General features: G+C 40.5%; 2 protein-coding genes across 16 annotated transcripts in view; one reads left to right on the forward strand and one right to left on the reverse strand.

Annotated features, from left to right (window-relative positions):
- Positions 1 to 7,590, reverse strand: part of IKBIP (IKBKB interacting protein) — a 21,630-nt gene extending 14,040 nt beyond the window's left edge. For all 3 annotated transcript variants that reach the window (XM_002920276.4, XM_034644200.1, XM_002920277.4), the window contains exons 1-2: positions 7,230 to 7,590; positions 109 to 226 (exon numbers count right to left, since the gene is read on the reverse strand). In XM_002920276.4, coding sequence (XP_002920322.1) covers positions 109 to 226; positions 7,230 to 7,405 — 294 coding nt within the window. In that variant the 5' untranslated portion in view covers positions 7,406 to 7,590. The remainder of the gene's footprint in view (positions 1 to 108; positions 227 to 7,229) is intronic.
- A 294-nt stretch (positions 7,591 to 7,884) lies between these two features.
- Positions 7,885 to 22,173, forward strand: part of APAF1 (apoptotic peptidase activating factor 1) — a 95,856-nt gene continuing 81,567 nt past the window's right edge. For 6 of the 13 annotated variants that reach the window (XM_034644194.1, XM_034644196.1, XM_034644195.1 and 3 more), the window contains exons 1-5: positions 8,591 to 8,725; positions 10,552 to 10,688; positions 10,975 to 11,153; positions 11,349 to 11,541; positions 12,183 to 12,380. In XM_034644194.1, the coding sequence (XP_034500085.1) occupies positions 11,016 to 11,153; positions 11,349 to 11,541; positions 12,183 to 12,380 (529 nt within the window). In that variant the 5' untranslated portion in view covers positions 8,591 to 8,725; positions 10,552 to 10,688; positions 10,975 to 11,015. Of the gene's footprint in view, positions 8,726 to 9,835; positions 9,867 to 10,548; positions 10,689 to 10,974; positions 11,154 to 11,348; positions 11,542 to 12,182; positions 12,381 to 17,816; positions 17,886 to 22,173 lie in introns of those variants that run through there. The other 7 variants (XM_019800771.2, XM_019800772.2, XM_002920278.4 and 4 more) reach the window with 7 other exon arrangements.

Genomic DNA, 22,173 nt, shown 5'->3' on the forward strand with positions numbered 1-22,173 from the left:
TTAAAAAAAAAAAACAGGAAAAAGGAAGTATGAACTGGGGTAGAAGAGTGGTAGTAGGGAAGAAAAATGGGAAAATCTACCCAAGTAAGCCAGTTAATAATTAATTACCTTTTCTGAAATTAAACTGATTTTACTTTGAAGTCCTTGGAACTTGTTGGTTTCTGTTTTCAGTGACTCGTATTGGCTTTCCACCTTTGCAAACTTTTCCGACTGCTGAAATACAAACCTGGAAAAGAAAAAAAAAAAATCACTACCTCCTAATTCATATCCATTTAAGTCTGAATTTTAAAGGAACATTTTATACTTCTGGTAAGGACAACATAAATTCTGGTATGAGTAGTGACAGCCTTTAGTAGTTTATTTCAAAAAATTAATAGAAAGCGAAACTCTATACTGTTCAAGACCCAGTCCAGTGAGTGAGATGGTGTGATAGTTGAATGCAAAGAAATATTTTGGAGGAAGAAATGACAAATTATCTAGAATAAGATATGAGATCTCTATTATTTTTCTCAAGGCCATATTTGGGCAATATCTAGAAAATAGGTGTTTTCATACTGAAATGTAGAAGCAAGAGTTACCTATATAAAAAAAAGTATTTTTAAATTAAAATGTAGGCAAGAAATAAAGCAATGGAATGGAACAGAGAGATGACTAGAAGCTGAAAAATACCAAGTCAAAACTACAAAAACAGGAGTCATTGTCAAAGTGGCAATAGAACGTATATGCAATGCAGGGTGTATAATCTTTACAATTGGTTATACTCAATATACAAGTCATGTAGGTGTACTCAATTTTTTTCATATAGGTGGACTTTAGATGCCACTCTAAAATTGGAGTGTATTCATCATCTGGTAAGTAGTAAAGGTTGCGGAAACATAAGTTATCCCAATCTTAAAAACAATAAATAGACTTTTGTTTGTATAGGACTTGAGTTAAGCAAATGCAAAAGAAATGCTTTGGATCTAATACCATTTTGGCTCATCTACTTTTGACTCAATTCTTCGGGCTCAGAAAAAGCAGCAGTTGAAATTCTTTGTGTATTTATTGAGTCATCAAAAAGTGGTGGGGCAGAACCCTATGAAGAGAGTGCTTAAATCATAGTACATAGACCAGTGGTTCAAAAGCTTTGCTCCATATTGAAGTCACTTGTCTGCTTTTAAAAAGTCTAATGCCTGGGTCCCACCCACAGAAATTCTGACTTATGTGGTTTAGGCTGTGATTTGGATATTGGAAATCTTAAAAGCTCCCCAGATTATCTGAGTACTCAGTCAAGCTGAGAAGCACTAATTGATAGTGTTTTATGAAACTGACTTCCATTGAAAGACATACATTTAAAGATCGCAAAACTCAAAGGAGAGATGAAAGACTTCTAAGCTTTGTGTATTATTGCAAAGGTGTGATGCTTCAAATTCATAGATGTTATTAGGCTAACTTGCTATAAAACTATCCAAAACTAAAATGGACTTTTTGTTTTTTGAACAATGTTACAATATCAGATAAAATAAGTTTTTTAAAAAAAGATTTTATTTATTTTAGAGAGAGTGAGTGAGCCTGAGTAGGGGGTAGGATCAGAGGGAGAGGGAGAAGCAGACGCCCAGCTGAGTGCAGAGCCCAATGTGGGGTCTATCCCATGACCCTGAGACCACGACCTGAGCTGAAATCAAGAGTCAGATGCCTAACTGACTGCCGCCGACCAGGCACCCCATAAAATAAGTTTCTTTTGATGATGGCTAGTGTCTGTCCTATGAGATAACAATGAATTAAGTAAGCCCAGGTTACATAACTAGCATAGATTGACTTTTCTCCTATGTGCTAATATGACTTTTAAATAACATTTCTGGTTATTAGAAAATGCCATTACTCTAATTTTCAAAGATGAATGTGTAGACTTAATTCTTTTTTATATTGGCTGTTTCATTCTTGGATTTTAAGAGATTATTTTCAGACTATAGGCTTATCTGAGATCATCAGACAGAGACCAAGGATGGAGAATACCCTGAAGAAATAAGTCTAATTTCAGAGATTAGTTTTTTCACTCATTACTCCAGTGTTACCTCAGGGATTTATCCTGTAGATTAGACTGTTTATTCAGAATAAAACTGTTATTGTAAGAGACTTTTTGTGAAGGTTGATCCACTACTATAACACATTATAGCACTTTCCATTTTATTAAATATTTTAATGTCTATTTCTGGACTTCTTTTCAAAATTCAAATATTAAGCAAAACTTTGAAGAAAAGTATGTCATGCTAGTGCAAATATCATCTCTGATGATAATGTGTAGGTTTTTTTCCTGGTTAGCTTCTCAACAAAATAAAAAAAAATGATTCACCATTATTACATATGAATAATAATGCATATAAGAAAAAACAAACATAGAAGTGCCTGGGTGGCTTAGTTGGTTAAGCGTCTGCCTTCAGCTCAGGTCATGATCCCAGGATCCTGAGATAGAGCCTGTCTTCCTTGGGAGTCTGCTTCTCCCCTTCCCTCTCCCCCTCTCTCTGCTTGCCACTCTGCCTGCTTGTGTTCACTCTGTCAAATAAATAAATAAAATCTTAAAAAAAAAAAGAAAAAACAAGCATAAAGTTGACTCCGGTAGTAATGAAAAAAATGAAAAGTGGTTTGTATGTGCTGAGTTAAAATACATTCATTTTATTTTTCACTTGGATGTGCCAGGCACTATTCTAAAATGATTTATAAATAATAACTCATTTAACATTAAAGAAGAGGATGATTTTCTAGAAGTCAATGTTGACAGAAGGTAGCTTCAGTCCTGAAAAACTAAATTTTTGAAACTGGCATCCAGGTTAGTGTCCAAAGCGCTTTGTTTCCTTTTATGAATCAGAGGTGTGTGTGTGTGTGTGTGCGTGTATATATCTATATATAGATATATATATATACATTTTTTTAAGTAGGCTCCACACCCAGCATGGAGCCGAATGTGGGGCTTAAACACACAACTCTGAGATTGAGACCTGAGCTGAGACCAAAGATGTGGGATGCCTGGGTGGCTCAGTTGGTTAAGTATCTGCCTTTGGCTCAGGTCATGATCCTCAAGTCCTGGGATCGAGTCCTGCATCAGGCTCCTTGCTCAGTGGGGACCCTGCTTCTCCATCTGCCTGCCGTTCCCCCTGCTTGTGCTCACTCTTTCTCTGACAAATAAATAAATAAAATCTAAAAAAAAAAAAAAAGTCAGATGCTTAACCAATCAGAGGCATATTCTAACAGAAGTTCAAGGCTGCCTTATTCCCTGTCTGCCTCAGTTTAGATGAGACAGTTAGAGTCTGCTAAGGGCTCTAGCTTTTAGTTAGAAAAGGACTATAAATAGTTTTGGAAGAGGGATTTTTTTTTTCTAGGGTTTTGGCCTCCTCTTGGGTTAGTATCAAAGGGAGGGCATATCATACTGGGTAAGAGTATGGACTGAGCAATTTTGGCTTTGCCATTTACAAGCTGTATAGTCATCTTGGCAAGGTATTTATTTTTGCTAGTTTCCTCATCTGTAAAGTGAGAATAATACTTCATAGGGTTGTTGTAGAGACTAAATAGGTTCAAATTCGTGCGGTTAGGGTACCACACATCAGTTACTCTTTTTTAAGTCCGTTGGCCATTTCTTTCAGACTGCTTTGTGCAGCTGCTTTTCCATCCCTCTGACAAACTTATAGTGGTACAAAGGATCAGGTTTTCCTCCTGCTTACACCTGATGGAAGCCCCAGGCCTGTCCACCTTTGAAATCAGTGTTGGGTTTACAGTAAATCAAGGATGGAATGGATGGATTAGACCACTTACAGGAAGAGAAGAACTCTCTTACCCTGTTTTTGGGCCTCTTCTCATTATCACATGAGAAAAGGATATGGGAAAAAGGGTCCCAGGTTAATTGGCTAGTTTAGTGTGGGCCTTACAGAAGGAATCTTCGACTCCTTCAGAACCCATTGCAGTCTACAGACACCTCATACTGATTCAGGGCCTGTAGGATGAAACAGTGTTCATTTCCTTAGGGTGTTCCCTCTACATAACTCCTTTAGTAATTTTAGATGGTGGCAGACAGCTGATTGAGGACTTACAGGATTTCTCCGATTGTTTCAACTTAATAATGAAAAGGAGGGAAATAAACAAAGGAAGCTATCACTATGGATCTTCTGCAAGAGAAGGCTTTCAGGGCCACTAAGGTCAGTACCCATTCATCCCTATGTTTCATACTATAGCTTCATTTTCAGGCACAATACAGAATGTTCAGGAAAATAGCGACCATACTCCATTTAAAATCAGCGCATTTAGGGGCTCCTGGGTAGCTCAGTTGGTTAAACGTCTGCCTTCAGCTCAGCTCATGATCCCTGGGCCCTGGGATAGAGCCCTGCATCGGTCTCCCTGCTCAGCAGGGAGTCTGCTTCTCCCTCTCCCTCTGTGTGCTCTCTCTCTCCCTCTCTCCTGCTCATTCTCAAATAAATAAATAGATCTTAAAAAAAATCAGGGCATTTAAAGCATCATCCTGGCTTTCAGATAAAACTTCACTTACAAAAAAACAGGAAAAAAAAGATGAAAAATGAGGTTAGTGAAGATTTTCAATGTAACTCGTGTCTTTACTATCAGGACTAACAGTAAATTCCTGCACTAAAGTGTCTACTTTTCAGGTTTTCCTTTATAGATTTCTTTTTTTTTTTTAGACAGAGAGGGGAGGAAGAGGGGCAGAAGCAGAGGGAGGCAGAATCTTAACCAGACTCCATGCCCAGTGCAGAGCCCAACTTGGGGCTGGATCCTACAACCCTGAGATCATGACATGAGCTGAAATCAAGAGTTGGATGCTTAACCGACTGAACTACCCAGGTGACCCTATAGATTTGTATTAGTGCTTTTCTTGAAGAGTAACTAAATTATTGAAAAATTGAACATTCTGTGATGTACTTTATCTCATGAACATGACTCTTTGGGTAATAGAGAATTAGTAAACTTAATAACCCAAACCGGTTGTATTAGGTTCCAGAGAGAAGCAACATATACAGATAATCCCCAACTTATAATAGTTTGACTTAAGTTTTTGGACTTTATGATGGTGTGTAAGTGATATGCATTCAGTAGAAACTGTACTTTGAATTTTGACCGCTTCCCAGAGTAGCAGTGAGATCCTGATCCTCTCCCCGGTCGGATCCTCTCCCCTGATCTGGGCAGTGGCTGCAGCAGTAGCTCCCTGTGAGTCACGTGACCATAGTCGCTTCAAACCAATCTGTACCCATACAGGCATTGTTTTTTCACTTTCAGTATTCAGTAAATTACATAAGATATTCAATACTTTATTATAAAATAGGCTTGTTAGATGATTTTGCTCGAGTGTCTGCTAATGTTAAGTGTTCTGAACACACTTAAGATAGGTTAGGCTAAGCTATGATGTTTGGTAGATGAGGTAGGTGTTAAATGCATTTTTGACTTACGATATTTTCAGCTTACAATAGTAACCCCATCCTAAGTCAAGGAAGATCTGTATCTTTTAGCCTACTAGCTCTGTTACTGAATAACTTTCTCAGTATAAAAGGGTTTGTTTGTTTTTTTTAAGATTTTATTTATTTATTTGACAGAGAGAGAGACCTCCAGTGAGAGAGGGAACAAGCAAGGGGAGTGGGAGAGGAAGAAGCAGGCTCCCAGCGGAGCACAGAGTGCGATGCGGGCTCAATCGATCACAGGACCCTGGGATCACCTTCGATCACGCCCTGAGCCTAAGCCAAAGGCAGATGCTTAACAACTGAGCCGCCCAGGCGCCCCTAAAAGGGTTTTTAATTACCTAAAGAAGGTCGTGCATTTTAAGACATAAAAGCAACTTACAAGAGTAAGTTTATTAAAAAGGGTAAATTTATTCTTTTAAGATCAAAATCAAAATATTACATAAACAAAATGCTGTATTACTAAGATGAACTTTTTTTTTTGACGAGAACATTTACTTATTTAAAGATTTTATTTATTTATTTGACAGAGAGAGAGCACAAGCAGGGGGAGCAGCAGGATGAGGGAGAAGCAGCAGCAAGCTCCCCGCTGAGCAGGGAGCCTGACATGGGGCTCCATCCCCTGGGATCACGACCTGAGCAAAGGCAGGGCCTAACCAACTGAGCCACCCAGGTGCCCCTTGAAGAGAACATTTAATAACATTCACTTTATTGTAACAAATATTTTATTAATTTTGACTCAGGATGAGTCACCAGTATAGTATAATTCAAAATTTACTACAATCAGAAATAGTTTAGACTAAAGGAGGTCCAGGGTCCCTCCTAGAATTCTATTACTCTTGAAGATGAATAACTATCTTCCAAATACTTTAAAAATCGGTGAAAAGTGGAAGGAAATTCTAACTTAAAGCATCAGTCTTGTTATTTTTTATTTGAGAGAGAGAGAGAGAGCCCACGAGCGAGAGCCATGTGGCAAAGGCATAGGGAGAGAGACAAGCAGGCTCCCTGCTGAGCAGGGAGCCCACACAGGCCTCCATCCCAGGACCCCAGGATCATGACCTGAGAGAAGGCAGACGCTTGACTGAGCCACCAGGCACCCCTTAAGGTTATTTCTAATACTCATTTTTTTCTACAACAATGTGTCACTATTTACTTGGTTTAAAAACTACAGATGTTCAATTTTAGGTGAACACAAATGCTACACTTTTGTCATTTTACAGTACTAAAATTCAATCTGTAATTTAGGAATACACTTTAAATTCATAACACATTAACAATGATGGAAATATGAGAAATCCTCCAAACTCTGATATTGTCATTAACGTTTGTTGCCCTGAGATCATACTGAATTCTTTGAAGACTGCAAACCTTGCCAATAGGGATTTATGGGCTGAGGGTGCGGCAACTGTGTCCAAGGCAAATGTGCAGCAGAAAGGAAACGGTGGGTAACAAAAACGGAAAAGCTTCCGACGTGTAGCAGGCGCTTTATAAAGTTTGGCTAAATCCGCATCTCATAAGAAATGGCTGACTTGTTCCCAGACCTTAGTCTCAACTTCAGTTGAGTGATCAAAGCACATTACTAGTCCAAAGGAAAAGTGAGTTGTAAGAAACGAGCTAAGAGAGAGGAGAAAAAAAAAAAAAGTTGGGCTGTCCCTTTTTTTTGGGTCGGGGCAGAGGAACAGAAGCCACAGGTCTGGGGATGGAAGGTTAGCGGGACGCTGAGCCGGGCGAGGCCCCGAGAAGAGCGGGGCGACTGCGAGAGGCCAGACACAGGGCCCGGGCGGCCTCGCGTCCACTTACCAGGCCAGGCCCAGGCACGTCCCCAGCGACAGCAGGCTCACGCCGGTCCGGGGGTCCGCCCAGCCCCCACCTCCACCGCCCCGGGCCTCGGGGCTCTTCCCGCCCTCGCTCCGCTTCCCCGGCTCCGAGGGGGCTCCCTTGGGTCCCGATTTCTTCCGGCTCTTCACCTCCGACATGTCTGAAGACGCGACAAGCCCCGGGCGGCTTCTTCACCTCGGGGGTCGGGACGTGGCCGCCTCAGCCTCCGCGGGGACGCCTCGGCGGTGACCGCGCCCCCTCCTGGACTTGGCACCGCCCACAAACTTGCCCCCTCTTCTCCTGGCCGTTCTCACTGCTTCACAGCGTCCCCCAGCCACCCACCCTGTCTACCTCCTCCAGCAGAAGCACCTGGCGAGCCTCCTTCTCCTTTCCATTAATGCCGCAAACCTGAGGAAATCGTGGCTTCCCCGCGCGCACGGATCGCGGGACTGCAAAGGAGCGGGGAGGGGTAGCGCGCGCCACGTGGAGCGCGCCGCCGCCTCCGTCCTCTGTCCCCGGAAGGAGGCGCGCCCCCGTGGCCTAGCCACGCCCCCGCCACGGGGTGGGGCGGAGGGTGCTTTCTTAGGCGCGCGCGGCTGCGGCCGCTCCTAGGCAGCTCGGGGTGTATATTTGCGTGCGCGGGCGCGCGCTGTCCGGGCTGGGCGGGCCCAGCGGATTTTGACTGCTCCGCGGTTCTGAGGCGGGGAGGAGGAGGAGGCTTCAAGTGGACGCTGGTTCTTTTATTCCTGGGCGGAAGGGGCGACGGTGCTGAAGGTGAGGAGTCTGGGCCGTCAGCAACCCGCGAGGACTTGAAGTCGAGGCGGCGTCCAGAGTGGCGCCGGACTCCGGCCGGGGAGCAGCTGCTGCTGGAAGGAAAGAGCGACAGCTCGAGTGGCCCTCCTCCCTTTGTGTCTGGGGTGGGGTCCACGAGAGGGCGGGCCTCAGACCGGGTCTCACCTCGGCGGCCTGGCACTGTGTGCTCCGCCCGCGGGGGTGACGTCTATCTCTCCGCGGGTCAGAGGTCTCCGGGGGTCTTGAGGCGCCTGGGACTGCGGAGGCTCCGGAGCTGCACTTGTGAGGCCCGGACTTGTCCCGGGGCCGTGCGTCCTTCCCTACATTCCCTTTAGGAAGCCCCCATTGCTTACCTCCCCAACCCCACTCCCACCCCCACCCGGACTTCGCGGTCCGTCCTTGCAGGGCTGACTTTCCCAATAAGACCTTTGTGCAGAGGTTTGGGTAAGTTTGCGCCTCGCTTTTCTGCCCGAGCTGGGTTCTCTGGAGGTTCAGTAGCCGATTTCAGGGACTCAGAATTCTGGGACAAGGAATAATTGATAACCGTCCTGCTCCTGTACCAGGAAGAGAAATTACCGAAAGAGGAAGCAGCCAACTATTACGGTTTTCCTGGATGAGATTGCTCTTTACGCTCTATTTCACATCTTTGAAGAGTCTGATTTTACATTTTGATGTGGTTACAAAAGGTGGGACGCTGAGAATTTGTTCACAATTTGTTCACGATTTGTGCAGAGTTTAAAAACGTATTTAAAATTTACATGTTTAGTTTGAATAGGGCTGGGGAAAGTTGGAAATTAGTTTCAGGTTGTCAGAGGTGTCTGTTTCAGAGTAGCAGTTCGATATAACCAAAAAGATTAACTAAAAATTAAGGAATGTTTTGTCTAAATTGAGATCCTAAAACGTTAGTAACGTTTAAAAAATACCATAGCCTTGATTCTGATGATAACTTTTTCTTTTATCTCTCAGTTTCATGCTAGTACTGGGCGTTTGGTGAACCTTGAAAGTGTAGGCAAGTGCTCTGTTTCTCTATGTTTGCAAGTGCCACAAGTATACAGTCATTAATGAAACTTCATGATTATCGCTCCTCTTTTGTGCTCTCTAAATTATTTGTGCTTATCTGTATTTTTGCACTCAGGGCATCACATTCTAATTATCTCTTTAAAATTTTCTCTCCCATCAGATAATGAGTTCCTTCAGGGATATGATTTAATTTTCTTTGTAGACTTCAGGGCCTGGCATATAGGAGGGGCTCAAATATTTATTGAATGAATAAATTATTGAACACATTTAGACACTCACTGTACAACATTGGGTAGAGTTCTGTTAATGTTTTTAAAAACATTATTCGGATCTGGGTTTTATACCCATGGAAAAATTTGCATTGTATTTGAAATAAAGCTAGTAGAAACTTAGAGTATTATGCTGTAAAGAATATTATTTTTTAAATTTATTTTTTAGAGAGCTCCAGGGGGGTGGGAAGGAGGGGCAGAGGGAGAGGGAGAAACTTTTTTTTAAAGATGTATTTATTTATTTATTTGAGAGAGAGAGAGAGAGCGTGTGGGGGGAGAAATGGGAGAGAGAAACTTAAGCAAGCTCTGCAACTGTGGTGCCTGACCCAGGGCCGGATCTCACAACCTTGCCATCAGGACCTCAGGCGGTTGCTTAACCGACTGCCTCACCCAGGTGCTCCTACGGAGAGAGAGAATCTTAAACAGGCTCCACGCTAAGCATGGAGCCTGATACAGGGCTTCATCCATCTAATGACCCCGAGATCACGACCTGAGCCAAAATCAAGAATCAGACGCTCAACCAACTCAGAGCCCACAGGTGCCCCTCTTTGTGTTCTCTTAATCTGAATGACACCAGTGGGTATTTTCTGCTGCTTTGTCATACTTAGCGTTAGTGGAGTAAGCATATGAGAAATGTGTTTGCAGATGAAGACCTAGAGCTAACACCTTGAGTGAGAACATTGCTCTGTGTAGTCTTATGTTGGGTAAAGACAATAAGAAGTTTCTAAACATTAGGATTTCAGTATGATCGCTATTTATAAAAATCTTAAAAAGTTTTTTAAGTTATAAAAATGATAATGTATACTGAAAAAATTAAGACTCTAGGAAAGTACAAAAAAGAAAAGGGGGAACCCCCAAATCTTGCTATTTAGAAGTAACCCCAAGTATATTAGGTTGAATAGACTTCCTAACATCTCCCTATGTATTTATATGATACCAGCATATATTTTGTGCTGTATGTGGGATCATATTTCTAATTTTTTTAATTGGCAGTGTGTAATGAACATCTTTCTATGTCAGTACATGGAGAAGTGTCTTACTTTAAATGGCTGTATAATCTATTTTATATACATACTCTAATTTTTTTTAATCCATACTCAGGTGAGCATTTAGGTTATTTTCATCTTTTTTTTAAAGAAATTTTTGTTCTGTTTTCATCTTTTTTTCCTCACCTAAACATTCTCTGTTAACTCTTTTTTTTGTGTGTGTGTGTGTTAAAGCAGGCTCCATGCCCAGTGTGGGGTTTGAACTCAAGACCCTGAGATCAAGAGTCACATGCTCTACTGACTGAGCCACCCAGGCACCCCTGTTAACTCTTTTTGTGGATATTTTTGCATACATATGTGAATGTCTCCTTGAGGTAAATTTCTAGAAGTGGGATTTCTGGGTTAGAGAGAATACTCGCTTTAAATTCTTTTCTCTCTTACCATATTGCCTTCCAGAAAAGTTGTATCCATTTTTGTACTCTTCTCATGTAGTGCATATGAATACTCATTTTCTCACACCTTTGAAAGCCTTGGCTTTTGTCCATTTTTTAAAATCTTCGCAAAAAAATCTTATTTTCTTTATTTCTTGATTACCAGTGAGGTTACACATCTTTTTATATCTTTGTTACCCTAACAAATATTGTGATGTTTTGCCCCTAGCTCATGGTTGACAGTTCAGAGAGTGAAAAATTTGAGGGAGGATGGACGCAAAAGCTCGAAACTGTTTGCTTCAACATAGAGAAGCCCTGGAAAGAGACATCAAAACGTCCTACATCATGGATCGTATGATTAATGATGGAGTTTTAACAGTGTCGGAGGAGGAAAAAGTAAAAAATGAGGTAAAGCCCTCTGAGGAAGTCTGTGCTATAAATTTTTTTTTCTTTCCAATTTTTATTTAAAAATGTTTGATATAATTATTCGAGTTTAAAAAATTTTCTTAGATTTATTTCAGAGCTTGCACTGGTCTCCACTAACTTATGTTGCAAACATATTCTTTGTAGTATACTAAACTACTTATTTTTTTTTTTTTTTAGCCCACTCAACAGCAGCGAGCAGCTCTGTTAATTAAAATGATACTTAAAAAAGATAATTATTCCTACATATCGTTCTACAATGCTCTCATACATGAAGGGTATAAAGATCTTGCTGCCCTTCTCCATAGTGGCATTCCTGTCATCTCTTCTTCCAATGGTGGAAAAGATTCAGTTGGTGGAATAACTTCATATGGTTTGTAACCATGATATCTTCTGTCACATTGCTGTCACAATGGCTACATTGCTGCAGTTTTGTCTTATCTTAAATGGAGTCTGTTGAAGAGACTGATTATTATTAGTTCACTGAAAATGCATGTGAAAAAATTATAGTTGTTTTCCATTTTAAGTTTTTATTTGCATCTGTGTTAACTCGCACATTTTCTTCTTGCCCAGTGAGCTGTCTATGGGCATTTTTAGAGATTAAAAAGACAGTTTTTAGGCCTTTAAGCTCTTGTCCAATTCTGTATTTATTGAGTCCACGCATAGGAAAGAATAAGAGTCTTTAGAAATTTATGTTCTTTAAAGGAATTCCATAGTCTTTCCTTTACACCCTCCTCTCTAGTCTTCGACATGAGAAAAAGAGATGGGAGATTCAGGGAGGAATAGGGTGTATAAGGTCAGATGGAGCTTTGCATTGTCAGTAGTCATCTCGAAAAGTATGTTTTTGTTATGTTCTGAGAAATAATGTTGAGGATAGTATGCTAGCCACATTTTCTTCTCTTGGAAGTTCTGAGGGTAAAGCCTCTGCCTTGCTTTCTTTGGGTTTTTATGGTATCACTTGAGTAGCCATTTCGAAGTTTTATTTGCTCATACTTGTTTTGTTTTGGATTTCAGTAAAGACAGTCCTGTGTGAAGGTGGCGTGCCACAGAGGCCAGTTGTTTTTGTTACCAGGAAGGAGCTGGTGAATGCAATTCGGCAGAACCTATTCAAACTAAATGGTGAACCAGGATGGGTTGTCATATATGGAATGGCAGGTTGCGGGAAGTCTGTTTTAGCTGCAGAAGCTGTTCGAGATCATTTTTTCTTAGATGGTAAGTTTGATTACTATGTGTTGCTGCCTAAAGAGGTAGTCTTTAGGCATGATATTAGTTTCCTATTGGTGCTGTAGCAAATTACCAAAAATTTGGTGGCATAGAACAACACACATTTATTATTGGACAGTTCTGGAAGTCAGAAGTCCAAAGTAGTTCTTTCTGGGCTAAAGTCACGGTGTCAGCAGAGCTGAGTTCTTTTGGAGGCTCTAGGGAAAATCCTTTTCCTTCCATTCTCCAGCTTCTAGAGGTGGCCTGCATTCCTGGACTCATGGCTCCTTCCACTTTCGGGCTGGTGGTGCATAATAGCATCTTCAGGTCTTTTTCTCTCTTTCTGATCTCTCCTTCTGTCATCACATCTCTTTCTCTGACTCTCACCTTTTTGCCTCTCTCTTCTAGGAGCCCTTGGATGATCCAGGATAATCTCATCCCCAAATCCTTTATTTAATTGCACCTGCAAAGTCCTTTTTGCCATATAAGGTGACATAATTACAAATTCTGGGGATTAGGATGTGAACATCTTACAGGGGCTGTTATTCTCATTCTGCCTACCATAGGCATGATTAAATTTGGAATTTATTTTGTACCTAGCCCGTTACAAGGAGGCTTGGCTAACCAGGCTAAAAAATTCACATATTATCAGGTGTTATTTATTATCACTGGATTGAAGTTAGTTTCCCCTTGTGTCTTAACAATTGGAGGGGATTGTAGAGTTGAAAAAGGATCTTCAAAGGTTGTCTAGCTTATATCCCTTCCTTTTAGGAAGTACTAGACTTAACATCCTCCTGTTAGTTGAGTCCTGTAGAGAAGGAGATTTTTGGAAACTCAGTTCCATTAATGATTCTCCTAGTGGGTGATTCTCCCATGTATTTGGCATCTTATATTAAACTATTAATTCCATTTCTGTAATTAGTTCTATCAGTTGCTTATCTTTAAAAATAAAAATCTTTAGTAACTTGTCTAATGGGTAATCCCCAAGAAAAAAAAATGGGAGGTGACTATAGTAACCAGTGGGTTTTTGAGGATAGGCATTTATTTATTTAGTAATCTCTACACTCAGTATGGGGCTCAAACGGACAACCCTGAGATCGAGAGTCCCATGCTCTACAGATTGAGCCAGCCAGGCGCTCCTGCTGATAGGCTTTATAGATTCATTCTACATCTAATGACTATCTTTTCTTGCTTAAGGTATTCATATATTCAGTAAATGTTTGAGAGCCTACTCTGGAGGTTGGCAAAAAAAGAAGGCCCAGTCTTTGCACCTAAGAACTTTGTTCACAGTCAGGTAGGGGAGACGGGACACTTGGGTGGCTTAGTCAGTTAAGCATCTGTCTTCAGCTCAGGTCGTAAACCCAGAGTCCTGGGATCAAGTCTCACAGTGGGCTCTTTGCTCAGCGAGGAGCCTGCTTCTCCCTCTGCCCCTCCCCTGCTTGTGCTTGCTTGCTCTCTTTCTGACAAATAAATAAATAAAATAAAATAAAAAAGAAGAGCTCCCTTGAAAGGGCATGCTACATTAAGAAAAAAAAGGGAGGGGAGACAGACATGTAAACAAATTATATGTGATAAATTGAGCAGTAGAAACAAGTATGTGGTACAGTTACAGCAAAGGAAGGAAGTGTTATCTCTCTGGGGGAAGAGGATGGACAGGACAGGCTTCCTGAATGACATGACATTTTAACTGGAGTTTGGAGGAATAATAGAAGTTTGCCAGGTGGACTAAGTAGGGATGGGAGAGTAGGGAAGATGGGAAGGTATTGAGTAGTTACTGGAATGGGGCAGGGCGTACTGTGCAGAAGAGCATTTAGGACATCTGGCAGGTATTGCTGACCTTACTGAATCTGGTGGGTTCCCAGGGTATTCACTGGGAATAGTTACACAGCTCCATCAGTCTTTGGTTGCATCCATTCATCAGTGACTTCAAGGGGAATTTAAAAATTGTTCCTGACTCCTAGTTGTTAATAACTTTTTTGTTTATAATACATAATAGGCAGTTAGAGTTTATGATGAGATGACAAAATGTTGGAATAAATCATGAGCCTCTAAGAGGTTTAGAAAGATGGAGGTTAGGGCACATCTGCTGTACTCACCTGGGCTTTAGTTTGTACTTCATAGCCCTTATCAGCGCTGTTGATCATATTTTTGCCAGAAATATGCCCAATTCCTTGTTTTTTTACCCTTTGTCATTAGTTTTTGTGGGATTCAGTTCCATGCAAGTCTTAGGGCTAAGGATTTATTTGACTACGTATTCATTCACTCACTCACTTATTCTCCTGCAAAGTTGATCACCAAGAGTGTTTCAGGATAAAAACTGGTTTAAGTTCTTTTAGTGTGAAGAAATGGATTTTCCTTTTAATATTATGATGAATTTCCTTTAAAAGTATTTATAACATACTAATTTAAAGATTTAAAGTGTGCCCCTCAACTCAGTTTAAATCACTCTAGATTATTGGGGCGAGTTTTCAATTTTAGGGGTTAAAATGACCAACAACTTACAGAATAAGCCCAGGAATCATATTGTATAAATTGTGGTCTCAGAATAGATTTTTAACGACTTGGTTTGAGAGAGTATCAGAGATACTAGCAATTGTCTAGTGCATAGTGAGCTTAATAGCTCTCGTACTTCTGTGAGATGTCACGTATAGAGGATTGAGTTAATCATTCCTTAGTTCACACCCAGTATCGTATTGGGTCTGTATAAGCCTTAATGTCTTCCTGTGTTTGTTTCCTTTTAAAAATTTCCCATCCTTGTTTTCCTTTCTGTCCTCTAAGGAAAAACACACTTTTCCATCGTGTCTCTTCTACACAACTGCAGCAGTACTTCATTTCTGACAGTAGATGTGTGGGTTTTCCACACATCTAGTAATTCTTCAAGACCAGCTGGGTGTCCTACAATTCAATTCTGACACTATGTGCATGGAGATAGTGACAGAGCCCACAGGTTAAGGGCCCTCCTCTTCCCCCTGCCACCCTTCAGATAACCAGTCACAAGTCCCGGTTGTTACCTGTGCATCTGACCAAATGGCTATAGATTGGAGGTTCCGTTTCCTTGGATTTGATTAATTTGCTAGAGCAGCTTTCTCAGGGAAGCATTTTACTTACGACATTACTGGTTCATTATAAAAGGATATAACTCAGGAACAGCCAGATGGAAGAGATGCATAAAGCAAAGTAAATGGGAAGGGGTGCAGAGCTTCCATGCCCTCTCTATTGTACCATTCTGTCCACACCTTCAACCCAGAAGCTCTCTGTACCCCGGTTTTGGGAGGCTTCATTACGAAGACACAACCGATTAAATCATTGGCCATTGGTGATTGAGTTCAATCTCTAGCCTCTCTTCCCTCCCCAGAGGTCTGAGAGATCTGGGGTGTGGGGCTGAAAGTTTCAGCCATCTATATGGTTGGTTCCCCTGGTAACAGTCCCCATCCTTAGCTTATATCGAGGCATTCCAAAAATAACTTCATTAACAAGCTCAGGTGTGGTTGAAAGGGGATTGTTATATGAATAATTTAGCTTTGATAGCTCCGGAACTATTTCTGGAACTGGGAACCAAACTAAATATTATAAAAGGTGCCCCTGTGGCTCTTATTTAAGAAATTGCAAGGGTTTTATAGCTGTGTGCCAGGAACAATGATGAAGACCAAATATATTGATCACAATATCACACCTCCTCATAGGTGATCCTTCTAATTTATTTACTTATGTTTTAGAGATTTTATTTATTTGACAAAGAGAGCACAAGCAGGGGGAGCAGCAGAGGGAGAGGGAGAAGCAGGCTCTTCAATGAGCAGGGAGCCCGATGCAGGACTTGGTCCCAGGACCCTGGGATCATGCCCCAAGCCAAAGGCAGATGCTTAACAACTGAGCCACCCAGGTGCCCCAAGTAGATACTTTTCTAAAGAAAAATTTTAATCTCTGGAGTTTATGTCCATTTTAAAATATAGGGAACATTGGATTTTGGCAATTTAATTCTAGTATAAAACCTTTGTTTTTCTTTTGAAAGTGTAGATAATTGTAAAGTTTACAAACTTCATTAAAACTGTCATTTATAGAATTTTTGTTATCTTGGGGTGGTGTTTGGTAAAAATTAAAGAATATTAAGTTCTTAACTATTACAAAAAGTTCTTAACTATTTATGCCTATACATTTTATATTAGCCAATTTCCTTTTGAATGTTCAACTCTTTATTTTTTGGGGGGTAGGGAAATTGTGAAGAGTTCACATATTTTAAACTATTGACACTGTTGTATTTATATGCTGAGTTTTTAAAGTATGGAAGCTTTCTCCAGAGGCTGTTTTGTCCTTCCCAAGATTGATTGATTGATTTCTTTCTTTCAATATTTATTTATTTGAGAGAGAGAGAGAGCGCACAAGCTGGGGGAGGTAGAGGGAGAAGCAGACTCCCCACTGAGCAGGGAGCCTGATGCAGGGCTCCATCCCAGGACCCTGGGGTCGTGACCTGAGCCGAAGGTAGATGCTTAACTGACTGAGCCACCCAGGCGTGCCAGATTCTATTAGATTTTTAATTGCTACCAGGATAAGTCACATGTGAAAGTAGGATGGGGTTAATTTTTTCTGATTAAAGGCAGTTTTTCTGTAAGTTTCTCTGAATGAATTACAGGTTTAAGCCTCATTCAAGGCTAAATTGCTCCCTCTTGTGCCCATAGTCAAGATGTTTATATTCTTTCTGAAAGGTGGAATTAATACTTCAGCATTTAACTATCATCTTGTGACAGTAGGAGATTTGCAGATCAGTTGGTTATTTGGTCTGTTTCTTTGTAAAGCTGGCAGTGTTTTATTTTTTCTTGCATAGGTTTCTTTTTCTTTCTTTTCTTTTCCTCCTTCCTTCCTTTTCCTTTCTTTTCCTTTCATTCTTTCAGGTAAACTCAGCATCCAAAGTGGGGCTTGAACTCATGACCCTGAGATCAAGAGTCGCATGCTCTACTGACTGGCTGAGCCAGCCAGGTGTCCCTTGCATATGTTTCTAATGCCCTAATTGTTTAGTTTCAAATTTAGGAAAGAAAGACCTTTTTTTTTTTTTTTTTTGCTTTTGAATGTTTTTTGCTTTTGTACCTTTCTTTTTTTTTAAATTTTGTTTTTAATTGAGGTATAGTTGACACACAATGTTACATTAGTTTCAGGTATACAACATAGTGATTTGAGAACTCTGCATGTTATGCCATACTCATCACAAGTATAGCTACCATCTGTTATCATACAGTACTATTATAATACCATTCCCTATATTCCCTATGCTGTACCTTTCATCCCCTTGACTTATTCATTCCATAACTGGAAGTCTACCTCCAACTCCCCTTCACCCATTTTGCCCACTCGCCCTCATTCCTGCATTCTAGCAACCATCAGTTTGTTCTCTGTATTTATGGGTCTGTTTCTGCTTTTTAAAAATTTTTTTTTTTTGGCTTACTTGTTTTTTAGATTCTACATTTAAGTGAAATCATGTGGTATTTGTCTGTAGAAGAGAAAGACCTTTGGTCTAGGTAATAGGTACGTAAATTTAAATATGAAAAATTTACTAGCTTGGTGTATTAGATACTTTCTTTCCCTTGTCCTTAACTCTGGGGTGATTTGCAAGATTTTTTTTTTTTTTTTTTCCCAGTAGGCTCCTTGCCCAGCATGGAGCCCAACATGGGATTTGAACTCATGACTCTGAGATCAAGACCTGAGCTGAGATCAAGAGTCAGCCACTTAACCAACTAAGCCACCCATGTGCCCTGATTTTTAAGAAATTTTAAATAGAATGGACACATTAAAAAAACCCAATAATACCTTAGGAGCAACAGGTAGTTTAAAATTTATTTTAAATATTACAAAAGTAGGGTGTGCCTTGCGAGCTCAGTCTGTAGAGCATACAACTCTTGAACTTGGGGTTTTAAGTTCGAGCCCTACGTTGGGTGTAGAGATTACTTAAAAATAAAACCTTAAAAAAATATTACAAGTGTTTTTTCATTTAAAAAGAAGTAAAAATTCTTTTTACCTGCCTTTCTTCCTTTTCTCCTAAATTCTAAATCCTTCAGCAGAGATAATCATGGTTAACAGTTTAGAGTGAGTTTTTCCAAGATTTTTTTCTGGTGCATTTACAAACCTATGCACACACAGAAACCAGGTATAACACTAAGGGAAACTCAGGGATTTACTGTTTCATAAATGTTGACTTATGCTGAAGGAAGTCTAAGGGAACTTACAGAAGCTTTCAGTGATAATCAAACCGTGCTTCACAGCACTATCTTTACCTTAGTCCCTGAAGTGTTCTCTGTTTCCTGGTTATTTGTTATTTTTTAGATTCTTATGTAGTTAGTACTCCGTACATTGTCGATTCTGATCTAGGTTTCCTCCTCTCGTTCCCAAGCTTTTCTCTCTTACTCTCTGCATTTCCTCCTCTGTGATCAGGCAACTCCTCTATCTTATCAACCTGTTCTTGGAATGTTTATCTCCTTGCCTTATCTGAAATTGGACAATTCCTAGAGGGTACCACGTTCTCCCCAGCTGTCCTCTGTGGTGTGGCAACTTTTTTTCCTTTACATCCCACGTATTTCAGCACCAGGAAGTGGGTGGATGTTGTCCTGGCTTTTCTGCTACCCCCTTCAGACCATTAATACTCCCTTCTCCAGCTCAAGTCTGTCCTTTGAGGTTGATTTCTCTGATCTTTCCCAGTTATGGTATTGCTCTCATTCATTGATGATTGAAGATCTTAGTTATAAATTTCAGTTTTCTCCTGTTGACACTCTTAGTAAGATATCCATATTTATGTGGATGAGTTGTCCAAAACCTTGGCCTCTCAGTTTCTTGATGTCTTTGTCTGTAGTAACCATTTTCTTTACTTCCCTTTATCCATATACTTCCTTATCACAGACTGGATCCTTGTCCTTGTCAATACCAGAAACGATACCACTTTTAAAATCTTAATGAGAGACAGAGTGAGCGAGAGAAAGACCACATGAGCAGGTGCAGAGGGAGAGGGAGAAACAGACTCCCTGCTGAGCAGAGAGCCCGATACAGGACTTGATCCCAGGACCCTGAGATCATGACCTGAGATGAAAGCAGATGCTTAACCGACTGAGCCACCCAGGTGCCCACACACTTACCTTTTTATTTACTTTTTTTTGTTGTGTGACTTAATTCTTTACAGGGTTATATTAGTTTTAGGTGTACAGTATAGTGATTCAACAATTCCATATATCATCCGGGACAAGTGCGCTCCTTAATCCCCGTTACCTATTTAACTCCCCTCTGGTAATCATCAGTTTGTTTTCAATAATTAAGAGTCAGTTCCTTGGTTTGTCTCACTCTCCCTTTTTTTTTTCCCTTTGCTTATTTGTTTTGTTTCTTAAAATCCAAGTGAGTGAAATCCTATGGTGTTTGTCTTTCTCTGATTTATTTCACTTAGAATTATATTCTCTAGCTCCATCCATGTCATTGCAAATGATAAGATTTAATTCTTTTTTATGACCAAATAATATTCCATTGTGTATATATACCACATCTTCTTTATTCCTTAATCAATAGACACTTGGGCTGCTTCCATATCTTCGCTATTGTAAATAATGCTGTAAAAGGGATAATGCATGTATCCCTTTGAATTACTGTTTTTGGATACTTTGGGTTAATACCCAGTAATGCCATTGCTGGGTCATAGGGTCCTTCTGTTTCTTTTTTTTTGAAGATTTTATTTATTTGAGAACGAGAAGGAGGGAGAGAGTGAGCACAGATGGGGGGGAGGGGCAGAGGGTGAGGGAGAAACAGACTCCCCATTGAGCAGGGAGCCCAATATGAGGCTTGATCCCAGGACCCCAGGATCATGACCCGAACTGAAGGCAGATGCTTAACTGAGTGAGCCACCCAGGTGCCCCAGGGTAGTCCTATATTTCACTTTTTGAGGAATCTCCATGCTGTTTTCCAGTGACTGTACCAGTTAGCGTTCCAGCAATCTAATTTCGATAATTAAAATGTCAAGTCCTATTTAATACTCCAAACCTCACTTATGTATAAAGTTTTCTCCTTCCTTAGTTGGGCCTGCCTCAGGCTTGGGAAGCGGTGGTTAAGATGGGCATTGCAGGTTGTTTCCAGTTTTTTCCTGTTGCAAGCAATGCTGCAATGAATATCCTTGAGGAGGCAGAATAGTTTAGACGTTGAACATTGTTCCACAAATAAGTGAAACCATATGGTAATTGTCTTTCTCTGCTTGACTTATTTCACTGAGCATAATCTCCTCCAGTCCATCCATGTTGATGCAAATGTTGGGTAATCATTCTTTCTGATGGCTGAATAATATTCCGATGTATATATGGACCACATTGTCTTTATCCATTCGTCTGTTTGAAGGGCATCTTGGCTTCTTCCACAGTTTGGCTATTGTGGACATTGCTGCTATCAACAATGGGGTGCACTGGGTGTTATACGCAAACAATGAATCATGGAACACTACATCAGAAGCTAATGATGTACTGTATGGTAACTAACATAACATATTTAAAAAAAAAGAAGTTGAACACTGGTGCTGAAGGTTTGAATCCCAGCTCAGCTTTATTATCTGTGTAACCTTGGACAAATTACTCAACCTTCCTGTACCTCAGTTTCCTCTGTAAAATGGGGATAATAATAGTGTCTGCTTGTGGGGCACCTAGGGGGCTCAGTCAGTTAAGCGTCCATCTCTTTTTTTTTAAAGATTTTATTTATTTATTTGACAGAGAGGCAGCGGGAGAGGGTATACAAGCAGGGGGAGTGGGAGAGGGAGAAGCAGGCTTCCCGCTGAGCAGGGAGCCCAGAATACTGGGATCATGACCTGAGCCAAAGGCAGACGCTTAACGACTGAGCCACCCAGGCGCCCCAAGTGTCCATCTCTTGATCTCAGCTCAGGTTTTGATCTCAGGGTTGTGAGTTTGAGCCCCTCATTGGGCTCCCTGCTGGGTGTGGAGCCTCCTTAAAAAAAATAATAGTGTCTGCTTGATAGTTTAATTTGGGTATTAAATATAGGTTAATACATAGAACTCTTAGAATAGTGCTCAATAAATATGTCAGAAATAGGTCTTTGCATATATATCTTTCTTTGGATGATTAAGCTTTTAAAATAGTGATTTTGTAGTTAATTATATGTGAATACCAGTAAATAAATTGCCCTTGGTATATTATAACTCATTTATCTTTTATCTATTTTTTGCTTTTTTTTTTTTTTTAAGCTTTTATTTATTTATTTGACAGAGAGAGAGACAGCCAGCGAGAGAGGGAACACAAGCAGGGGAAGTGGGAGAGGAAGAAGCAGGCTCATAGCGGAGGAGCCTGATGTGGGGCTCTATCCCATAACGCCGGGATCACGCCCTGAGCCGAAGGCAGACGCTTAACCGCTGTGCCACCCAGGCGCCCCTATTTTTTGCTTTTTCTTATACTATTTGCAATCACATAATATAAATCTTAATGGTTAATGACACTGGTATGTTCTAATGCTACTGCTCACCATATTTATACACAGGGACCCCTCTAGCATTTTTTTGTGTTTATGTGGGGGAACTGATTAAGTATAGTCTATAAAGGCTTAAGATTTTTGGCTCCTTATACCTGTGTAAGTAAAAATAGGTATTTAATGATATACTATGGCTTAATTAACAATGATAATGATAACAGTTGATAGTAATGATAATGTCCATTCTTATATGGTGCCAACAAGTTCAGAGCTTAATATTTGCAAGGTGCTGTCACATCCATATCATTAATAATCCTGTCTTATAACCCCTTACAGTTGACATAGCAAATTCGGTATGATTTACCGTTAATTTCTCAC

The sequence above is a fragment of the Ailuropoda melanoleuca genome, chromosome 15 (assembly GCF_002007445.2).
Source record: "Ailuropoda melanoleuca isolate Jingjing chromosome 15, ASM200744v2, whole genome shotgun sequence".
In the NCBI taxonomy this organism is placed as follows: Eukaryota; Metazoa; Chordata; class Mammalia; order Carnivora; family Ursidae; genus Ailuropoda; species Ailuropoda melanoleuca.